Here is a 23,779-nt window from a genome sequence, read left to right as displayed (position 1 = left end):
CAGATAGGCCTGTGGGCCGAATTTAAGTGGGATGATGAAGACCGAATCATGAATAATACAGTTTAGAGCCTTATGTAAAGCAGAATTTAACCAAAAGTAAAAGATCTCAGTGTGCACAGGTACTTTATATTATTAATGAAGTAAATAACATACACTAATACCACTCAGAACCCAGCTGGCTTGGTGATGCATATCAGGGTATAACAATAATATAATTTAGGTGTTACCATTTTGTAAATGTGTAAACTTTTGACCACATGGGGATTAGATTTTATATTATCTTTCTTACTTATTGGTATTCAATCTATTGGGGTTATTTTACAGTATGAAAAAATGTGTCTACAAATAGGAGAGGCTTGCTTAAATGACGAGCATTGCCTCCTATATCATTTAACCATATTTTAGCCAAGCTTTAGTTTGGTTGTGAGAAATGTTACACCAATTATCAGTATGTGAACCAAAATGAATCTATAGGCCACTTTAGATGATTTTGGTGTTACTTCTTTCCTCCTCCATGGTTTCTCTTCAAGCCCAACCAAGTCCACTCATTTTGTTTTGTAATGTATTTGAATTGTTATTTGACTTTGCCTTCATAGTATCAAAAGGCAATCACATGAAGTCCATATTGTAAAAACAAACCTCTAGCAGGCATAAAAAAAAAGTGTAAAACAAGCCTCATATTTTCCCACATCCCTATATGTCCTCCCAGGAGCTCCCAGGAAGATGTATGGTTAGTAACTTAAATGGTAGGCCTGTGAAGATTTACAGCTGGTGACATGCAGAAATATGATTTGAAAGCATTAATAGAGAGAGAGAGAGAGAGAGAGAGAGGGGCTTAATGTACCAGGTCCCCCAGCAGTGTTAGCCTATCTGCATAACTAGGAGCTGGTCCATACCTGACCCCATGTTAACTAGGCCTATAAGGTTTATCACAAGGTTTTAAGCCTACTCTTAAAAGTACAGAGGGGCTCTGTCTCCCGGACTCTGACTGGTAGATGATTGTAAAGAAGAGAGGCCTGATAACTGAAGGCTCTACCTCCTCCCATAGTACATTTAGAGAATCTAGGTAGGCCTACCAGTAGTTCTGCCGTTCATAATGTTTCAGAGGGATATATATGTTTAAATAGGCTAAAAAGTCTCAATATATGTGACATCAGGTTTTATTAATGGTTTTGATCTATATATAAATGATATAGCCTATAAGTAAATAGACTATCATCATGGGCGGTTCTAGGCAGGGGCCAACAGGGGCCAGTGCCCCTGTAACACTGAGCTTGGTCCCCCCTGTGGCCACCCCTCCAAAAGGAAGAGCCCCCCCATAACACATACACAGTATTTGACTCACAATCTAGTATGAAACTGTTACTGAAACAAATATAAATCATGATATTTAATGATGTGCGCTGTTATTTGGCATAATATATATATTTTTTTTTTAAAGCGATCATATTTGTCTATTTTTCACCTGGGTTTAATGTTCCCCTCTGACAAAACAACTGGCCCCAGTTTGCCCCCCCCCCCTCAGTAAAAGTGGTCTAGAACCGCCACTGATCTATCATATCAAATTTAGATTTTTGTTTTTCAGAGTTTCTTGATGCCCAGTTGTCCACAATTTCAGAGAGAGCTTCTGTGTTCTGCTGTTTGATGGTGATATGATGTGCTCGCACAGTGGGAGGAGAGACAAGGCAGGAACTGAGGAGGAGGGGGGAGGAGGAGGAGGAGGAGGAGGGGGAGAGACAGGGCTGGCAGGGAGGGAGGTCAGAGCAGTTTGAGGATCGGCGCGTTGTTTCCTGTGCTGATTTCATGAAGAGGAAGAAAAGCGACTGAGAATAGCAGCACGCTCGTCCTTCTTTGAAACGGATTTCTATCTGCGTCTCCCCTCAAAATGTGCACTCCTCCGTGTTGTGTCGCGCAGGTAAGAAACGGGAGGCTACTGTCGTGTTTTATTGTTGTTCAACAGCACAGTGATGAGCGCGGTGCTAACATTACGTCGCCTCTTGTTTCAGTCTTGTTTACTGTTTGTATGAACATCCGTTTATGCGACTCAGCGTTTTTTTTTTTTTATGTCATGGTGATTTCCTAAACCACTGTCAGCTACCGGAATTCATTTTAAAGGGGATGTTGATTAAAATATTTAATAACTTCATTGTAGTATCGTTATAGTCGATGGAAGACAAAGGAAACCAGCCGTCACACATACAGTACAGTAGGCTACCTGCTATCCGAAGTAACGTCATCTCTGAACGCTTTCACAGATGTGCTGGATGGAAACAGGGGAATACTGTTGGTTTGCATGACCCAGACTTCTCTTTTCTGCATATCTAGGTGGTGATAAATGTGTTTTGTGTTTGTTTTGTTGTCTTTTTTTTCCCAATTATCCACAGTTGCACTTTTTTCGGAAACGCAACCCAATCCGACTCACAGCTAGAACAGACACGGTCCCTTGAAGGTGGTTTATTTTCGATTTAGTTTAAACAAAAGTTAGAAGTTGCAAAACTGCTAGGGAAGACTGATGTTGCCCACATGTAAACTGAACTATACTGTAGCCTTCTGTAAAGTGAATTGTTCTGTATCCAGTGTGAACATGTTTCTTAGATTTCTAAGTTCTGGAGTCGCACATTTGTTTTTGAGGTAGAGCCACTGTCTTATTGTGTTATGGATGAGGTTTTAAACCCCATATAGAACATAAAGGGGGATATATGATGAATCAATAGTTATTGTTCTAAAAAAAAGTGATTTGAAAACTGAATTAGGTAACATTATAATAATTTATACTTAAAGCCCCTAACAAAAAAAGAGTTGCTTTCCAAACAAACAATTTGATAATGTTTGTTTCTTTTCAGGATTAATTCAAGGAAATATATGAAAGATACACCGTTTCCAGAATTTCAAATGAAAATATTATTTGTTCTGTTTGATAGTAAATTAAATATTTTATAGTTTTCCGGCTGTTGTTGAGAAAAATCTGTGAATACGAACGCGTCACATGTCTTATCGTTTGTTATTGTGAATGACAAAATCACAAAAACAATAAGTAGTCATCGATGAAATATAGGGGTTGACAGTTGCGTTGTTGTGGACCTAAAGTAGTCTGAGGCTTGTAATTAATATTAAGTCACCAAATTACTTTGTGTGTGGTTAAAGGATTTTCTTCAGTACTTGAAGGTCTCTCTTCCATCGTGCAGTTTGTTGTAGAGTAGCCACTGCTTAGATGGCCCGAACAGAAATGTAATTACACATGCACATCCAAGTGGACCGCACTTCTATTTTCCTGCTCCTTTCAAAGACTCAGATGGAAGCAGAGAAGGATTAAGAGGAAATGAATGGTAAACAATGAGATCAGTTTTGTGTTGCAGTGCTGGTGGTGGGCTAATCCCTGTCACAGACACCCTATTTAGTTTTGCCGCCTTCTCCTATTTATGTGTATACTTGTAATTAACTTCTTTTGGGTGCATATATGCCCCTCTTGAGGTTTGGAGTAGCCCAAAGTGATGTGTGGTCTGTTAATTTCCTCTTTGGCTCTGAGGTGGAAATGGAGGCTGGGTGGGCGTTGCTTGAGCTAGATTTGGGGAGAGGAGCAGACATGGTGAGTAGGCTACACGGTGAGGGAGCAGCTCACCCACTATGTACACACCACGTCTCAATGTGATCGGGGATGTATGTTGTGTGGGAAAGGGGGTAGGCTTAAGTTCAGTGTTTCCCCCAAATCACTGCAGGCATTGGCTGCGACTGCGGGACAGGCCTGCGACCATGTTGGTGACTGTAAGCAGCACAGATGGCACCGTAAACTTTGGCAGTGTACATGAGCCATAGGACCAAGAGGCTCGTTCAGGAAGCATCCTGTCTCATACAGCACCCTCAAGTAACACTTCAAGCACTGAAACTACACCCTGGACTAAGGTGGTTAAAAATGTCAGTACTTTGCAATACCACATGTTTTAAAAGGATACAATCTCTGTTATTTTATTGATCGGGTATGGTATCAAAAAGTGCCAAAGCTTTAACTCGTTACATATTCAGTCATATTTTACGCCGAAGCGGCCAAGAGCAGAAGAGCTGTTCAGTCGATGCTAATGTATTTGAGCAATTTAGACAGTGTGCAGGAGTTTGCCTGCAATTCTTGGTCATTAAAAAAAGAAATTACCCGATATATTGGGTGCCTAGGAGTTGAATTTTTGTTGCCGTGGTATTGAAACAGGCATTTGTATGTTTTTATTGTTACTAGAATTGTACCAATAAAGGCCTTGTAAACCCACAAAGATGTCAGCGATTAGTGTTAGTGATTAGACCTATACGGTATGTGGGTTTAGAGTTGACTGACAGCTACACTACCCTGTTAATTTTGTAGAAGCCATTGCACAGGAGGACTTGTTGACCTGTTATCACACTTGTTAGTGCTCAGAATTGATCACATCACAAGTTCTCACCGTAGATCCATCTGTTTGTAACCTGTCCTGGTCTTATCAGCGACAGTCGTTAAAATCACCTGGCTGTACGGGGCCTTTAAAATATGCTATTGCGACAACCCTACCCTGGAGTCTGTGGCTGTGCAAGCAGGAAGTGTTTAAATACTGCATGCTTATTTCAAACAACATCATGTCGAAATCATTCCATGTTTGGAATTCAGAAATCTTTTGATTAAAAAAATGCCGCCTAAGAATCCCAGCTGACTGGAATGCGATTGCCATGGAAAATAAACTATTATTCCAGCATCTCTACTACAAACACATCAGATAATGGTGTAATGGAAATTTCTACAGACCTATTATCTTTTACCATGAAGATGAGTTTTTGTCCTCCTTACGCAAATTCCTGATCTTTGAACCCTCTCTAAAATGTTTCCAAGCACAGTCAGTAAAAGTATCAAGTGAAAGGTGCCTGCCCTTATCTTTGATTCTGCTTTGTATCCTTCCTGTGTGAGACTCCCTGGTACCATGTGTCTATTCCCACTAAGTCTCTCTCTCTCTCTTTACGCCCGTCCTTGATGTTCCCTCCCTTTCACATAGAGGGGTTACCATCTGCATCTAGCAAAGAGATGAAGGTGCTGGGAAACAGTTTTGTATCAACACTCTGGGTTGTGTCCTGTGCAGAGCTCTGTGTTGATCCTTCTTGAAAAAAGCTTTTCAATAAAGTTAACTTTGTTGTTGTACAATCCATATTTTTCAGATTTCCACAACATTAGTCTGACTGCTTGTTATGAAGAGATCATGGCTAGGGATGCAACTTACTATGTGCCAATTATGTTTTTGTGAATTAAAAAAGCATTTAGAATACTAAGTATCATTAACTTGTGAAAATTGGTCATCACAGTGGCTTCTTTGGTGAAATAAACATTTCAAATGCAAGACTTTTAACTTCCAAAATGATGAAATGTAGCGAATCCTACAATTAAGACAATTTCCCCAACTATCTGCAGTTTTGCTTGAAAAATCACCAAAACAAATGATCCATTCTCAAAATACTAATTAATCAATTGATGTTGATATCAATTAATCATTGCAGACATATCCATGGCACAGAGTATTGTCGTTTATGGGCTGTAAAATCACTTGACTTGTATTGCAACAAACATCGACATAGATTTCAGACATACATTTAGCATTACTGGCCAACTGTCTCCATGTGAGGCATGTCGGCTATTTTCAGCTTCCCTTCAGGAATTTTGCTGTGGTCAGCATCCCTGCAGGAGTTTGTTGTTTCACACGGACATCAATGGCAATCTTTCATCCCCTTTGTCTCCCTCTGAACTGTCATATAGAAGCTCTTCCTCACCCTTTGACTTCTTACTTTTTCCCCATGTCATGTCCGTGAGATGTATTTATTTACTAAAGAGGAAGGGTTAAAAGGGCTGATGAAACCGTGTGAAATGTTGTCTAAGTCCTCGAATGGAGCCATTAAGGCTCTGTGGCTGTGGTTTGATATTTTGAAGTTATGTTAGTACGTATTTTCATGAATTCATTCATCTTGATAATTTTGTGGCTATATCATTTACTTCTGTCAACCATCTAAGGGTAATACTTCTTTTAGGTCTGCAGTGTTTCCCCTAGCTTTACAGCGTTGGGGGGGGGAGGGGGGGGGGACACGCTGACACAAACACTTGAAGGAATCTTGGTGTTCTGTGAAGCTGTAAAACACAAGTGTAAGACATCTCATAGCAGCAGAGCTATATTTGGATTGGAGCCAAGTGAATGTTGTGAACTAAACAGGAAGCAACTGTTTGCTCTAGAGTAAAGTGTGTATCTGTTACGTATACAAATCATGGTGATGTCACCTTATGGACTTATAGTGGTGTACCCAAATGGAAAGGAATTTGTGGACTGTACCTTCTAACAGAATATAAGCAACACTGTGAAGATGGGTCATTAATGTGTCCGCAATGTGTGTTCAGTTGCTGTGTTTGCTGACCAGGGCCGAATAAATCTAAGATGATCCACAGTCTGTTTCACGATTTCATCATTGAACATTTACTACAGAAAAAAAAAACCCCACCTAACAGAACAGTTCTGGATAGCCCACAATAGTAAACAATGGCTCAAACTAATGGAAGAAACAGGGATCTTGATAATCACAGCATGATGTTGGATAAGCCATGTGGATCTGATATCGGTTTATTTTCGACTCGCTTCCTGTTCTTGTCTGGTCTCCTTCCTTAGGGTATTTTTGTTTGAGAAGTCTTTGTCTGCGTGCTGTTTTTTTTCAGCTCTTCACTGTACCTCGGTTCTTCTTTGTCTTGCTTTTCTTTTCTGCTCATTGGACTTAACTTTCTCTCTTTCAGTTGTCGCTAGGGGCCTTGTTTGCCAAGAGAGAAGCAAAGACCTCCCTTTGTGTATTGGAAACAGAGCAGTGATACATTTTTGCTGTGTGTATACAGCTGCCTAGCTATATGGACAATAGAGGAGCCGTCAGTCATGCTATAAGGGGAAATGGAGCAGGTCTTGATCTGGAGCTTTGTTTAACCTTAGTTTTGTGTGAGAAAAATTGTGGACTTGTAGTGTAAGGTGTTCTGTTTCCCCTTTCCCTTATTTGTGTTTTTACTTTGATGGTTTCTCCTCACTATGCTCAGCCGAAAGCGTTGTTGTAATTTGAGATCCAAGGGTGTGTCTACAGTTTCGTCCAAGCCGTTGGTCATGATTCATTGTGGTAAACGCTATCCAGAGGCCACTATCATTGCGTGGGAGTTCCCACAGTTTAAAGCTGGATGTCCCAAGTGAAGTAGGACATGGATACAGATGAATGTATTCGATTTGATGAATGAATGAAACAACACTAATGTTTGGATCAACCTGAGGGTTATACTCCCACACAACAGCCATAAAAGTTGTTCTGCTACATTTATCTCTTAAGCTGTTTTGACAGTGCTCATCCCAGTCATGAGTCATGTCTGTCTGTGCTGCTATATATTTTCCTCGAGAATATGCAGTGAGATGTACAGCTGAGTGTTCTTGTATCACTCCTGATAAATATAAAGAAGGCAACATCTCAAATCAGCTGATGAAAGGGTTTCCTTCCTCTGGAGGGGAAATCTGTGTCAGCTTCAGCAAGATAGCGTCATGGTGCTGCCAAATACTTCTCTCACCAATGCTGCACTCTTTTAGCTATCATCCACACGTCACCTCCTTACATGTGGCAGCGTTGGTGGCACATTTGCGTTGGAGGTTTGAATTGCTTAAGCAGAAAACTGTAAACAGACTATATTGTTTTCTAAGCAGCTCCTCGTTCTTCTTTGCTGTGTCTACTGGGATATAGCAAGTGACCTATTTTTTCTGCTATTGGTCTGTTTGGTATTGCGTGAACAGTTGTTTCTGCAGGTATATGTGCTCGAGAGTTTACCCCATGTGTGTTTAATTTAGGCTATCCCCACTGCTTTCTCTTTATTAACTAATTCTGCTCTTCTCTGCTGGGTCGAGGATAATAAGGCTGTGGAGAACGGAGTAGGAAAAACATTGTCATTATCATCAAGGCACTGTGGAACAGCTCACAGTCAAAGCCCAGATGTGGTCTACAGATTGTCTACGTGAAGGACTTTTTAAGATGTGATGGTTAAGCATCCAGCTGAGGGTCGAAGCCTTCTTCTGCCTTTGTTGCTGCTCACTTTTACCAGCCTTTGGGTTCATTTCCTGAGGGTATTCTTACCACTGTGTCCTATCCACCCTCCCCGCTTTAAGCTGATGTACGTGTTGTGTGTCCTTGTCTTTTCAGCCTTGAACAGCTGGAAGGTGGCCAATGGTTTGGTGGTGAGGGGTTTGAGGGTAAAGGGCAGCTGAAGATAACAAAGGAAGGGGACAGAGGGGTGAAAATGAAAAAAGAAAGGACAACAAAGTTCTCACAAAGTAACAGGGTGGGGGAGGTCACAGGAAATTAGAGGAGGAGGGTGAAACGGAGCTTCAGGCCGTTGTTTCCTGAGCGTCCCACAATAACAGTTTAGAGAGACCTGTAGCCTTCAAATGACTGTTGTTAAAGTCAAGAGTTATCTTAAATCGTGCGGTATATCCAAGTGGCTAAAGTTCCTAGTTTCTGTATTCTGAGATGAAGATCTTTTAGCTAGTCGGGGGTTTCTGTTGATTGAAATAGGAGTGTACTCTGCAGACACGCCGACCACCTGTTGACCTGCTGGTGGGGCAGGCATGTGATTGAGAAGGGGGTGGGTTGGACCATGAAGTGCGTAGGGTCAGTGTTGGTTCCCATGGATACTCTTTTTGTATCGATGTTTGGTGGAATTTTTCTGGATGTTCCTCCTCTTAAAGCTCCCCCTCTCAGTTCTGCCTCAGCTTGCTGCGGGGCCCCTCACTGTGTGTGCAGTCCATCGGTGAAACTCCCCCTAACTAATGAAATCTAAACACCCTCATGACTTTAATCATCCTGTTTTGACTCGCCTACTTTCAGTCTGTTGTGGTTAATTAATTAGGAAGACGTGTGGGCACAGCAGAGACCAAGGAAACCGCTTATCCTGTTAAGCTGTGTGTAGTCGAATGGAGACCAGAACCCCCGACATAACACTTTCTCTAGATTCAAAGTTTGAATTCTGTGTTTGAACAAACGCAGAAAAATCACATGCAGCCTTGGAGGCAGTATCTCAGACCTCTTCAATTGCATCCATCTTTAGTATCTCATGCATTAGTATCCTCTGAGCACCTCTACTATCTTCTGTGAGTGGATAAGCTCAGCACTCATGAATCCCGAGAGGGAATGAACTGGTCTTATTCTTTGTTGGATCTAGCTTCAAAGCATCAAAGAAGCCTTTGTTTTTGTTGCCCACCACAAGTGACCTGATAGAACAAGTGGGTCAAACTTATGAATCGACCTCTTTTTCTGCTGTTCTCAAATCTGCATTACAGAATTGGCAGAATAATTACATCCTAACTTTGTATATTGATCCACTGACTCGTGTTTGTCTCAAGCACACATGCCATCACATGGTTAAATGAATAACCACGTCTAGGTTTGGAACACGCTGCTATATGACAGTAACACAGTGTGAGGATTTCAGGAACAGAAAATTGAGATACTAACAATTAGATTACAGGAGACTACAACAAAGAGATCTGAAAAATGAATGATCCACAGTCAGAATGCAAAACCTTTTAAACTTCACAACGCCCTTCAAGAGTAAGCTCAGCAGGATGTACCTGGTCTGACAAAAGTCAGACACAGGACTTGAAGACCCGCGTGGAATATCTCTGATTTGATATTAACAGATCATTTTTGTTAAGGTAAACACCCGCCTGAAATTCTAAATTCTTGTGTCTGAGGGGTTTCTAGTACAGAGATGCTCTCTGCCATACATGCCATTGCAACCTACCCTGTAGAGCTGCGTTGTATGAGCAAAGCAGCCTTAGCTGTGAACTGAATTCTAATGATCAAGTATGTCCTTGATGGCAGTTGAAGTCAAGTGGCTGGTGTGTGATCCATGTAAGTTTTTAGTTTTTAGTTTGTAGCAGTGCACTATAAGGTGTACAACTCATGTCTGACCAGTCTGCTATGTTGGCTCCTCCTTGCAAAAAGCATAACATGTGGCACACTGATAACAGGATTTATCTACGCGCACACATGTGCTTGCCGTAGACACAGAGTAGCATAGAACTGAACTATATAGAAACGCTTTTTAGTCAGTATGGAATCGATAACCAGGATCCGATTGATGCATCTCCCTATAGTAACATTTCTTCAGCTCAAGATAAAACCAATGAAGTGTACCCTTTAGGAAAGACTAGCAGGGGAACATTGGGTAAGAGAGAGCATTGGAGTCAGACCATGTGGGCCTACGTGTATTGATTCTGACCATTTGCCTGTGTGGATCCACGAGTGTGCAGCATACCACACATTACTGTCATCTGGAGCGTAACGCAACACATCACACAATGTTGCACGCTGGCTTTACCACATCTGCAACCCCTGGCTAAATTACAGACCCCCAGTTTAAGACCCACACTCAGACATGGGCTTGGATTACCGTTCTGACTGTAAAACAAATTGAACTGATCCTGCTGAGATGCGTCAGTGCTCTAAAGACAGAGTAATATGATAATCACCAGAGATACGTGTATTCCACATTGTCAAAGTAGATTTAAGCCACAAGCTAGACGCGCTGTTGATCTTAAATGTTTCAACTTTGACAAGCTTGGGTGTTGTTGGAGAACATGTGTCATATCAACCTCTCTACTTCTTATTTTCATTTACAATTTCATGTTTGTTAACAACAACAAAAAGCCAAGAATGATTAATTAGGTAAAGTAAATCTAAGCTTCAGATTTAAAAGATGTAGGATATAGAACATTTAGGACATTGAAAAAAAAATGATTGACGTGCCACATAGGTATTAAATGCAGAAAAGGAACCATATTGCATAGAATTTAATTTACATATTTTTTTAATCAAACAACAGTTTGTTTCCTGTAGTCAAAGGATGAGGTAACCCTGGCCTATATAATATTTACAAAATTATAATACAAAACCCCACAGAGCTCTGAAAAATGATGTCTGGTTTACAGATAGCTCTGTTAAGTTAGCCACACAGCTACCGGTACTGTTGCGAGGTGTGGACAGGGGGCTTCAGACCACCTAGATATTGAACATGTTAGACCCGAGCTCTCGATGTGGAACTTGTCATTGTTTGGTGATAGGGAGTATTGTTAGACTGTAGCCAAGAGATTAGTAGCGGGGAAGAGGGCTGTGTGAGACAGAGCTCGTTAGCCCGACAGCACTAGCTCCAATCATCCCTGGTGTACAAGGATGACAGAACACCTGCTCGGCTTGCTCATCCCCGGTGTCAGCGATGCAACTTTCCCATTTAAAAACAAAACATTCAGGGCCTGGACTCATTCACTCTCTCCTGTCAGAAAAAACCTATCCCACACAGCGCCTCTACTGGCCTGGAGCACTTCTGTTGAACAGGCTGGATTTGCAGTGCGGTCTATTTGCAGTTGTTTTTAGATATATATATTTTATATGTGAGTTGTTTTTTTTTTTTACTTTGTATCGTTTTTATATTTGCAATTCATTTGTTTTATTTGCAGTGCCTTTCAGCAGTTGCACTTGTTTTGGACGTTTGCATTTGCTTCGGAATTTGCAGCATTTCTGCAATTCATTTTGCTGCACATTTTTAGTCGGTGTCAGTCAAACTGTTTGGGTCAGCCCACCAGCAATGGAGCCCAGATGTACCCTTTTTTAGTTTACCACCCCTCAATTACAGACCACCACATCAGGAGTTCACCTTTCACCACAGCAGTATGTGTTCTACAGGCTGAGGAGGAGGAGGCTTACATACACAGGGTGGGGTGGCTACATAAAGACATCACACTGTATAATTATGTAGCCTCCTTCCTCCCAAACAGAACACAGAGCCTCTCTTTACCAGACTGTCCTCCTATATTAAAGCCTGTACAAAACAGAGTGGGCCTCTGTGTGTGTGTGTGTGTGTGTGTGTGTGTGTGTTTCTGGGTTTGTGTGTGTGTGCAGACAAGACTGCACTGTCTACATTGACCAAATGCCCACTTTGAAGCAGCAGGAGGGGTTTTTCCCTTGTGATAGGAACCATGAATTAGCCAATAGACAGACAGGCGGTTGTCTTGTATTTAAAGTTTCCCATGTCCAGTTGAATGCTATTTTTCTTTTCTCTCAGGCCAGCAATACATAATGACTTTTCCAGGATTTTGACAGCTGAAGCTCTGAAAGAAGGAAAATACACAAAAGAACCGGACATAAATTCACATAATATTTTTCTACTATGGCTGCCATTGAACAACCTTAAAACAAACCTTGGAGGATGTTCTTTTTGTTGTAATCTACCTTTAACGTGAACACTATAGATAACAATGTACAGCAGTCTCTATCTCTCAGACACTTAACTTTTATAAATCATTCATTTATAGGAACTTAAGCCACAACCTCAAAGCAAAATGCAGTTCATAACTTAAGGGACGCCATTAAAGTTTTACCAGCTGTACGGTCTTACTCTTCCTGTCCACACTCTGCATAATGCATGTCCATGCTGAAAGAGAAATGATTCCCTTGTTGCTCCTTTAAGGTCCCTCCCTTATTCCTATAACATTTTTTTTGTGGAATTTGCCTCAACTGATTTGAGGAAGAGCAGAGAGGGTGTGTTGTTTAGTTTGTTGTTTTTTTGCTTCACCGTTTTTCCTCCCAGGAAGATCAAAGTGATGCCTCTGTAGCTGACAGAGATGGTTGCAAAATGTCCGTGTCAGATGGCTTATAATAGTGTGGAAAATTGTGCTAGTCTTATAGTAATGGTTTCCAATCTCCCTGTCCTTTCTCTCTATTGTTCTCTGTGTGCAGCTGGCCTGCTGTTGCGGCACAGCGGCATGCTCGTGCTGCTGCAACTGCTGCCCCAAGATCAAGCAGTCCACCGGGACACGAATCATGTACGCCCTCTACTTCCTGCTGGTCACCATCGTCTGTGTCATCATGATGTCCCCCACTGTGGAGGAACAGTTTCAAATCCATGTGAGTACGGAAGTCACACACAGCTATCACTCTTGTTTTGTAACAGCCTGACTTATGAGTATATTTAATTGCAGAGATTGAGTTGCACAGCTAAATGTAAGAAAGAAGAAGATGAGGTGGAGTGAACGGCACAGAACAAACATGAACGCTCTCATCTGAGCTCTATAAGAGCCTCATTGAATGGATACTGAGTGACTCTGTTCTGAGACTCTCAGGACTTAAAGTGATTCCATAGTGTAGTGATGAGAGACAAATGATGAATAAGGATGAGAAGATCTAATCAGGTTTATTCAGAATTGGTTATATTAGATGACGTTTCCCATGTTATTTAAAAACTATGACATTACTGTTCAAAAACAAGAAAACACTCAAATCTGGCAGGAAACAAATTTCACCAATTATTTCTACTGATTTCCGAGGATTTGGAATGGCAAGTATTCAGCAAAAAAAACAACCATAAACAGCCAACTTTTCATCCGAATTTAGCTTTTTTATTTATTCTTTTCTTTATTCTTTATTTTGAACGATTAAAAAATAGATGAAAATGAATAAACAAATGAAAAAAAATAAAAATCTGTATAAAATAAAAAAAATAAAAAGCCAATTTCAATATAATACACATTTGACTCGTTCCCTATCCCTATCCCTGTTCCTATTTCTAGGGGAGAGGGAACACACAGGTTTTCTGGACTGAGTGAGCTAAATGTTCAAAATCAGCTGCTTTCTGGTAATGAATACAAAAAGGCACAATTAATACCTGCATTATCAAGTATTAGCAAAAGATATTCCCTTAGTGTCATTAGACAGTAGAGTGCTATGATAGGAACACACTGTGACCTGAAGCAGAGCTGAAAATAGAGTGATAGAGAGGTAAAGGTCACACCATCACTAAACTTGTGTTTTAAACCTTGGTGTTGTCTTGGCTGGTGTGCCAACATGTTTTTTTCTCTTTCCGCTATAAACAGAACAAACACTGTGTGAGATACAAGTATTTCCTTTTCAATTCCAAAAGGTAATAGTAAAGATTTATAACTTTGCTACAGGCAACTCACTTCTTTACCTGGAGATCTCATGTGTATGTTCACAGCAGTAAGGCCACAGTCTAGGAGGCAGGAGTTCAGGCTGCTAGCTTTTTTGTTTTTAACCACCCACCTTGCCTCTGAGGCTGGGAGAGGATACACAGGAGGCTTGCTGCTCTCTCTCTCTCTCTCTCTCTTGATCTTTACAGCTTTCATGTGTTTTCCCCTCCGTGTTACCTCTTTGATGCGTCATACTGCTGGTTTGTTATCAGACTGATTTTCTCTGGTTGTTTCTGAGTAAATTCAACTCAAATTGGAGTTTTCTGTGGATGCTGTTATCCTGATCGTCTAGGTGAGTCTGACTGCAAACACAGGTGTCAGCATGTGGCACAAGGTGTCAGAGAGGATGTCCCGACACATCCCCTTCACATCCTTTTTTCTTTGCTAGTTTTGACAGCTGCATATCTGTGCTTTAGAAGTGATGCTGCTGTTATTGGGTACATTTTACATACACTGTGCAGTAGTTACAGTAGAAGACAACTGAGAGGGCTATTTGAAAACAGGTCATTTTCCTTCCCTGTTCCTCTGTCAGTCTTTTAACTGTAAAAGGCTCCCTACCATGTGTCTCCTTGTAAGAAGAGAATCCTGTAAAAGGCTCTTCCTAGGGCGAAATGGCCTCTGATAGCCTCATGAAAAACCTGCTGAGTTACAGACACATACACACTTCTAAAAGAACACAGTCAGTCGCACACTGAGCGCAGCGGGAAGTCCCAGCTAAAGGAGAAGCCATTGTGCATCCGAGAGTGCTGTTCTTTTCTTGAGAGATTTACAGCTGTCTGAAACTGCCGGCCCCTTCTCCTCTTAATCGTGACACTATGGACATGCTAATATGCCCCTCAACATGAGACAAAAGCTCCAAAACGGGCTTTTTACTCGATGTTGTGACGTGTCTCTGGACTGTGCTGCACACTGAGGTGATGACATCTCAATCCTCTGGTGTCTCAGCCGTGTGCTTAACGCCAACAACCTAAATGCAATAACAGGCAAATCCAACACAAGCCTTTTTTTAATCTGAGAGAAAAGTTCTTTAGTTTACTTTAAAAAGGCAGCCCTTGTATTTGACTTTAATTCATATCCCTACAGGCTGCAAAAGACAGTAAATATTTAACTTCCATTCTGCGATTATTGTTTCAGAGACCGCATCGTTTGTTGGCAATGTGCCCCCGAAGCACTTGAGTTTCCTTTTGGAGGCAGCAACAAAGTCCAGATCAACTTTACTGACTAAGACTTTTTTTTCTTCTTTTTTTCAGCTCTCTGTTGGACACACAACTTAATTTCTAGAAATGTATTTTTAGTATGGATGTCCCACTCTTTTTCTGGCTCTTTCTGCTCCTCCCAATCCCTGTGACTTGCTTACAAGAGGCGGTTAATTTATTCATCTGTGTCTTTTGTTTGTGTACACTGACAGTTGGTTGTAAGGCCCCTCTAACAGCCTGTAGAGAACGGGGAATGAAAAAAAGGTTTCATGGAGAGAAAGAGGGCTCGTTGTTGCTGCCTGTTCTCTCTTTCTGCTGCTTTAGAGGCGTGACAATCAAAATAGCAGCTATTGAGCCTTTTCTCTGAGGCCGCACTCCAGACAAACATTAGAAGAGCAGTGGAGTTTTTTTTTCTCTCAACCGTCATAATGATCTAGTGAAAGTTTGGGTTTGTGATTTTGTCCTTCAGATCCCCCTCTACAAAGAGTTGTGTGAGAAGCTGAATCCAGTAGATAAATGCAAAACTCTGGTTGGCTACACTGCTGTCTACAAGGTGTGCTTTGGCATGTCCTGCTTCTTCTTATTCTTCAGTTTCTTCACATTACGAGTCAACAGCAGCAATGGCTGCAGGGCGGCTGTGCATAATGGGTAAGATTATTATGTTTCTCTTTCTTCCCTCACCTTGAACCTGCCAGTCATCAAACAATACAGCAGCAATACATTTTGTACAAAATAATGAAGTGCCACAAGCAGGCAGATTGTCAGTAGTGCTGGCATTGGGTTGGTCACTTCAGAATAATCCAGTAAAGTCAAATAATAATGTCAGTAAAAATGAAGCATCTCTTTGATGGACCTTACCCAACGTGTCCAGACCATATCCAGTCTGTATGTGTTTCTAAGTGCTCTTTGTTTCAAATCATTTCAAATAGTTTTCATTGACACAAACTGCTTGACTTTTACTTAATGTGACGTTATCGCTGTCTGTTTATTTACAGTTTCTGGTTGCTGAAGTTTATTGCTCTGGCAGCGTGCTGCGTTGGAGCCTTCTTCATCCCACAAGAGGAAATCTTTCTGGAAGGTGAAGACTGAACACCCATCAATACAGCTAGTTCTCTATTTTATTTTGATTTATTTTTATCATTGGCCATTAATCCATCCACCTCAATTTGGGATGTGAAAAATAATTATTAGAAGAGAAAAAAAAGTAGTAAGTTATTGCAAGTGTATTGAATCATCAATTAGAAGTGTCTAAGAAAAACAGCAGCCTTTAACACAAGCCACCTTTTCATGGTTTCAATCAAATCTTATTGCATGAAAGTGCAATATTTTTCAATAAATCGGAGACATCTCATGTTTAGTCGTCTCCACACTGAAACAAATTGTCTCTGCCTCTGGTCCCTGCCACAGTGTGGCGCTATGTAGGAACAGCCTGCGCCTCCATCTTCCTGCTGATCCAGCTCATGACCCTGGTGGAGTTTGCCCACAGATGGAACACTAACTGGTGAGTGCAGCATGTCTTCTCTCTGCCTCTGATGCTCAGTTTAGTCAGGAGCACTCTTGTCATAAGTTCACAGTTTTGGCGTTGAAGGCTTTGCTCAAAGAATGCTCCCTGAGTTTGCTGAGCAGCATGCCACAGGTTTCCAGGGAGCGTAGTGCTAAACCCCTTCACAAGGGTGAACCAAAGGCTTGAGACAGAAAGGAGGCGGCTGGGGTGGTGGAGGCAAAGCTTTGCCAGCAGCTGCAGTGTGAGCAACATTTGTGGAGCAGAGATCAGTGAGAGAGAAGTTGTGTTTAAATGGACCGCCTTCATGTGAAAATGAGCTGTGATTGGTGTGGTTCTGTTTCCTGCATGAATTAACGCAAAGCTTTGTTACATCTAAACTAACAATGCATGCCTGCACTGTTAGTAGGAGCAGAGCAGAGGCTTGAACAGATACTCCTGTAGGGAGAACTGTATGCAAACGTTTAGAAACAAACAATGAGCCTTTTAGCTTTGTGTTTTTATGGGTGGTGGGGGGAATTGGCAGCAGGCCGACCCTGTGTAGATTCACAGAATGCACATTGTCTTCCTTTCAAACAGACACACATACCAAAGTAGATTGTTTGACATTGTTTGGATATCGTTGAGATTTTCAGTAAAACCTTCTAAGCCAATTACAACTGATATTTAAAGCGCTTAAGCAACCATTAACCTGTCTTCTTGTTTCCTGAGGATGCTGTAATAATTCACAAAATATAACTTTCTCTTTCTTTGAATTTTTCTTTAGGACAGTATTTCCTGAGTCCGTTTTCTTTGCTTTCCCCCAGTTCACTTGATCTTTTTTACTTATTTCATTTCCTTTACCCTTGTTCATATTGTTTTTTTATTTTCTGCTTTTGTTTTCTCTCTCTTCTCTTTCTGTCTGCAGGAGCTCAGGAGTGAAGTACAGTCGCTTTTGGTACGCAGCTTTGGCCTTTGTGACGCTGACACTGTTCACCTTAGCAGTAGGAGCCGTAGTCTTCATGGGTGTGTACTACACCCACCCTGAGGCATGTCTACTCAACAAGATCTTCCTGGGCATCAACGGCAGCCTGTGTTTCATCGTCTCTATGTTGGCCATTTCCCCCTGCATACAGAAACGTGAGGACCTGTGGCCACAAGCACATCATCTCATTTGACTTTTAAATGCAGTCAAAGCATTTGCATTAAGGTTGCTTTTACAGAGAGTGTGTTGCCTTAAGAGAAACCCGTAAATTGGCAAAACATTATAGACCTCAACCATAGAAAAAAGATATAAAGTAACGATAAGTTCAACTTTATGATAGAATACTTACAGCTATCTCATTCAGTCAAATAATCAAATTAATTCCTGTTATTACGTCTGTGTTCCGGCAGTGCAGCCCACATCAGGCCTGCTGCAGCCAGGAGTCATCAGTGTGTACGTCATGTACCTCACCTTCTCTGCCTTCTCCAGCAAACCAAAAGAAAGTGAGTATGAACCAAAAAAAACCACAGTCAGGGATCAGCTTGAATCAGCAGTTACCTTACGTATGATGAGTCATGGGTTAGGCTTACTAATGCTGCAGCAAAAACCTTTTCAGTCACACTACTTTGGATGATATTCACAAAGCTGCAGTGACACAGGTTCAGTCATGGGCAAGGGACAATAACCAAATAGAAATACTTATTGTGTTTTAAAATTTTCAAAGGTTTTGTCGCATCAGAACATAACTAGAAGGACACTGGCACTGATTGGTAGTTATTACAGGAGACGTGTTTTTTGCTTAAACAGAAAAACTAACTGATGATAAGACACATTAAGTGTTTAGGAAATATTAGTATATATTAATATGTAGTATTGTCATATTATTGTAAAGTTACTGTTGCAGATAAATATAGGCTGCTTTTATCAATTCATTTCCTGTTTTAGTTTTTTTTTCTTTTAGATAATTTACATAGAAAATGAAGCAAATGAATACAGATTCAAAGTGTCTTTATGTGATAACATCAGATAAAGAATACACTTTTTTATCTGACAGGTAAACTGTCGTGATGATTTCCTACTGAAACAGGATCGAACCAATCACAAGATTGGGACATAAACATTGAGATGAATTCTATTGAATTGTTAGCTTCAACAAAGACTTTTAATTGGTCGGAAATGAGTAAACACCGCTAAGTGCAGGATAAGTCATCAGACATTTGAAACTTTTTACAGGAAGAGAAAATCCTGTTATTATGATGTTAAAATACTCAGACAATGCTTTATTGAAATATATATTAATAGATAATAGCATTTAAATGAACTTTGAACACAGAAATGCTGGATCCAGGAAAATATATTTTTTATTTCATGGGGACTTTATGAGCTCTATGATAAATATTTAAAAATTGTATTTTCCCGTTTCAGTTCTTAAAACTAAAAACCTTAAAGCCTCAGTTTCTACAGTTTTTAAAAAAAATAAAATACATGACATACTTTTGTAAATAATACTTTAAACTTGTAATATAAACATGTGCCTTCATTAAAAACACTCAAGTTACTACTTTCAGCTTTTGTTCTTGTCATGTTGGTCTATCTCCCTTTCCCTTCCCTCATTCTCTCACCACTGCTTACACTGTGCCAAAATCCACACACTCCCACTACATCTTTAACACTGTCACTCACTACTTACAATACTCCCTCCAATTGTTGTATCACCTCATCCATCTCTGTCTTCACATCATTTCTTTCTAGTGGTGAAGATAAATGATGTGAACACAACAGTGTGTGTTTTTCCCTTCAACTCTGGGCTGGAGAGCGACAAGAAGATTGTCACCGCTCTGGGAACCGTTATCCTATTTGGCTGTATTCTTTACTCTTGGTAAGACACACACACACACACACACACACACACACACACACACACACACACACACACACACACACACACACACACACGTACCTTTTGCTTTTATCTCAAGGTCTAGAAACGGTCAAACCAAGTTTCCCTAAAACATAATCTAATCCCATTAACAGCAAGTCAGTTATAAACAAAATGCAATAAGAGTAATATATTGTATGCCAGGCTGTAGCAACAGGGACAGAGTTGTTTGATTGGCTGTGACTCAGGAAAGACAGTCGGGATTGGCTGTGGCTAAGCTGAGGGTGTGAGAGACGAGAAATGTGGCTTTTTTAACATTTGTTCACATGTGTTTTCAATCAAGTGGAGGCATCGTGTCTTTTGTGGTCATTTCTCTAAGGAGAGGGAATAAAACTGTGCAGCCGTTTGAAACTGCCAATTATTGGAAAAATATACAGTGACTGAATTATAGCCTTTCTCTCCCTTTATATCTCTTTTTTTCCACCTTCCTTCTAGCCTGACATCCACCACCAGGCGAAGCTCTGCAGCACTCAGAGTGTGCAGGAACAGTGAGCCAGAAACTGAGGTAAATGTAATGTGGAAACCCCACTGAACAGCCCTTATTTGTATCCATCATTATCAAATGATACAGATTAAACCCAAAAGACATATTGTGGGTGTCTATTTCCTAGTAACCTGTATGTTTTTCTTTCTCCTGCAGAGAGCTCGCTGCTGTTTCTGTTTTGGAGATGACACAGGTGAGGAAAGTTTCCCAACCCCCCACACATATTCATTCTCCTCCCCTCCACATATCTACCCTGCTCAGTTTGTTCGCAAATGTCCCCAGTCGCACACAGAGGGAATACACTCATTAATATTCCTCAGCCAAGCTGAGGATGGTGAGAAAGTATTGGTCAGCAAACACAGATGATGTCACTGTTACTAGGAGGTTAGTAAGACACAGTGAAGCAGGACCAGCAGCAAAGTAGAATTGTTAGGAGGCAGACACTGCCCCCTGCAGGACAGAAAAAAAAATATCACCTCAAGTACACGTCTTCTATTTTGAAGTTATAAAATGTTTTATTTTTGAATGACATCAGACTTTCTCACAAGTTGTTGTTTACAGTATTTTCTGATATGAAAATGGTCACTCACCACATCCTCTCTGCATCATTAATTGTGCGTTTTCAGATGACTATGATGAGGAGAGAACTGGCTCCGGCCAGAACGTGGTGTATGATGAGAAAGAGGCAACCATCTACAGCTACTCCTACTTCCATTTTGTCTTCTTCCTTGGATCGCTCTACGTCATGATGACCATCACCAACTGGTTTAAGTGAGTGGAACTCAGCTTGATGCACTCCCCTGTGCTTTAGTGTTTGGTCGTAATTTGGTATGCTTATTATGAACATGCATCCAGTTACTGTGGCCTCTCAGACTAAGATAATACATCAAACACAGTGAGGGATATAATATGGTCTTGCTTCATTTCTTGGGCTGTATATACAAAATATAGAAGTTAAAGTAGCTCCTAGTCAAACTGGCACAGAATAACAAGCCCCCAAGACTTACCAGTTTGTGGTCTGTGTGTTTGAGAATCAATTTTTCCCAGTATTATATTATCACCAGCTTGAAAAAAAAAAAGCTTATTCCATAGCCAAACATACAGAAGTTCATAACGGATACCTCTGCAGAAGAGGGGATGAGTTGTACGGCACTCTGTTAAAAAATATGAAGTATCAATATGCAGATGTGTCTAAATGTGTTTCTTTGTAACCGAATAATTAAACTGATGAGAAATCAAATCTACTGCTCCTTTAACTGATGAACATCTTTCAAAGCACAGGTATAATATTATTGGCTACTTAGGGTTTTATGACACAACATTTTACATAGGCCTGGTGTGGCTTTATATGACTTTTAATGGGCCATCATTAAAGCCACCATCAACTTGTGTACTTTAGTTACCAATACAACTTAAAATGCGAGATGGGAAAAAGCCTGTCTTTATTCTTATTCCTGTCATTCATGTCAGTCATGTAAAAAGCGTAACCACCCTTGTGTCAGACCCACAGGAAGTTACGAGCCCATAACTCTGCACTTCATCAAAGCAATTAAGAAGTGTTTTGGCATATTTCATTATTTGATTAGTTTTTACAGAACACATATTTATGTACTTGGCTTTGCTCACTGTCGTTGACCTCATTGGGTTGTTTCCTACCAACTAGTTTCAGAGACAAACCCTAATCTATCAGCCCAGAGCTGGATGTGTGAGTTCTCTTTGCAAATAGGCTCGCTGCCTCAACCTGTGTCATGCTCACAGCTAGTTTCTGCAGCCTTCAAGCGACTCAATAGTTAGTACAGGTTTCATTGAGTAAGTAAAGGTTAAACATTTGCCTTCTGTGTGCTTCTGTTACAGTTATAAAAACCATGATATCGAGAAGTTTTTGGATGGTAGCTGGGATGTTTACTGGCTCAAGATGGCCTGCTGCTGGGTCTGTCTGATCATCTACATGATGACCCTCATCGCGCCTATGATCTGCCCAAAGCGCTTTGAGGCCTAGGACACTCATGACTTCACTTGAGTCAGGCCGCTCTGATTCTTGAGATGTTACCACCAGGCAGAAGCTCGCACGCTGAGCCAAGGGACCACCACAAACCCCCCCCTTTACGGTGAAACTCAACCCGAGCCTTCCCTCAGCGTTTTGAAATGGAGGATTATCTGTTGCCTTTTGTTTTATAAGCATTTTTTTCTAACTTTGATTTACAATGTAAGCTTTTAATACCTTGATGGCAATTTGTTGTATTTTACTACCACTACTCGTTGAGCTCTGTAACACTCGCAGGTTTGGAATCATATGAAGCACCGCAGAGTTGAGTTCCTTTATTAAAACATGTGAAGCGTCCGGCACCCGCATTTTGAAGTACCTTTCGTGTGTATGTCAGTGTTTATTTGTTTTCTTTGTTTATTACTTTTACTCTCAGCCAGACATGTCACTTCATTTCTGAACACTTGGACCATAAAGATAGAGCAGTTTGGAACAAATGTATTTCAGTTCAATATATTGCCAGACAAATTGTATTTATTAAAGTGTTTCTTAAGTCCTCATAAATCAAGGTTGAATGAGATTTGTTCCCCACTTTGTTTGAAAAACCTCATCTCTCAGGCTCAGATGTAAGCTGTACTGTATATGTTTATGCTTTGTTATGTTGCGCCCTTTTGTAGACGTTTTCTATGCAACAGAACAAGCTCTTTTCAATATTATATTATATTCAGAGTTGTGCAGTTTCCTGTTAGACCTCAATGATTTGGTGTCCCAAGTTTTATTGTCAGGGCTCCCTTTGAGCAAGATGTTTTCTGAGAAAAATCCATGTGTTCAACATTTCCAGTCATAACGGGCAGTGCTCTTTAAGTGAATCTGCCTTATGTAAAAGTGACGTTTGTGAAGCGTTGACAAAGATTGGGATCGTTTGCCAAAGGTAGATGTCAGAAAATAAAATACTATAGTATCAGATTGTTTAGTCAGTAAACTATCAACATTATGTATTTGCATGCACACACAGACTCTTCAATCAGCTGTTTTCTGTACAGTTCTGGAGGCTTTTTGCCTTGTTTTTGTTACATGTTATCTCTCAACGGTGGTCAGAATAAGGTAGCATGAGTGTGTTTATAGTAAGTTATTCAACACTGGATGTTGAGTTCACTGCCGAATAAAACTCACTCGAAGACCTTCACCTGTTTGTTAGATGTGTAACATTTTAGTGTTGTGCAAATGCAAACGTTGCACATCTGCAACTGCAAGTCGTTTGTTTTCATCCATCATTAATTAAGATGTTCTTGTCTGATGATAATGCTAACATGTTTTATAATAGCTTCATGTACATTCTGGCTTTAGTCCTGTGATCAGTGGAGAGGTTGTCCTACTTCTGCAGATTTTGTTTTATTTGACTTAAAATGTGGTCATAATTCTGCATTTGAACTATTTGTGAGGAAGCAGAAGTTAAATGGTGCTCTGTAGCTTCGATACCAAGCTATGAAAAACAATCCCAAAATCAGATGGCAGGGACTTCCTGTGAGGCTGTGTGACACCATACCATGCTGCAACTCTTTTCCACCGTGACGTTTGTTTTTAAGAACAGAGTTGTGGGTGCCATGATGTTTACAGTGTTCACACTCTGTCAATAAAACATCCACTGAACGCCACGTGCTGTCTTTATTTG

General features: G+C 40.6%; 1 protein-coding gene across 1 annotated transcript; it reads left to right on the top strand.

The window, feature by feature from the left end:
- The first annotated feature begins 1,760 nt into the window (after positions 1 to 1,760).
- Positions 1,761 to 23,762, top strand: serinc5 (serine incorporator 5). The gene is made up of 12 exons (XM_061038038.1): positions 1,761 to 1,915; positions 12,793 to 12,960; positions 15,705 to 15,883; positions 16,231 to 16,313; positions 16,643 to 16,736; positions 17,644 to 17,855; positions 18,111 to 18,203; positions 19,453 to 19,579; positions 20,075 to 20,144; positions 20,280 to 20,316; positions 20,750 to 20,894; positions 21,978 to 23,762. Exons 1-12 carry the CDS (start codon positions 1,886 to 1,888, stop codon positions 22,120 to 22,122), a joined length of 1,383 nt encoding a protein of 460 aa, XP_060894021.1. The 5' UTR covers positions 1,761 to 1,885; the 3' UTR covers positions 22,123 to 23,762.
- The last annotated feature ends 17 nt before the right edge of the window (positions 23,763 to 23,779 follow it).

This window comes from Labrus mixtus, chromosome 5 (assembly GCF_963584025.1).
Source record: "Labrus mixtus chromosome 5, fLabMix1.1, whole genome shotgun sequence".
Taxonomy (NCBI): Eukaryota; Metazoa; Chordata; class Actinopteri; order Labriformes; family Labridae; genus Labrus; species Labrus mixtus.
This window is presented reverse-complemented; position numbering and strand designations above follow the sequence as displayed.

Coding starts and splice junctions, on each gene's coding strand:
- serinc5 (XM_061038038.1), top strand. CDS start 1,886: ATGTGCACTCCTCCGTGTTGTGTCGCGCAG. Junction 12,961..15,704: donor AGGAACAGTTTCAAATCCAT/GTGAGTACGGAA, acceptor TTTGTCCTTCAG/ATCCCCCTCTACAAAGAGTT. Junction 20,895..21,977: donor ACCATCACCAACTGGTTTAA/GTGAGTGGAACT, acceptor CTTCTGTTACAG/TTATAAAAACCATGATATCG.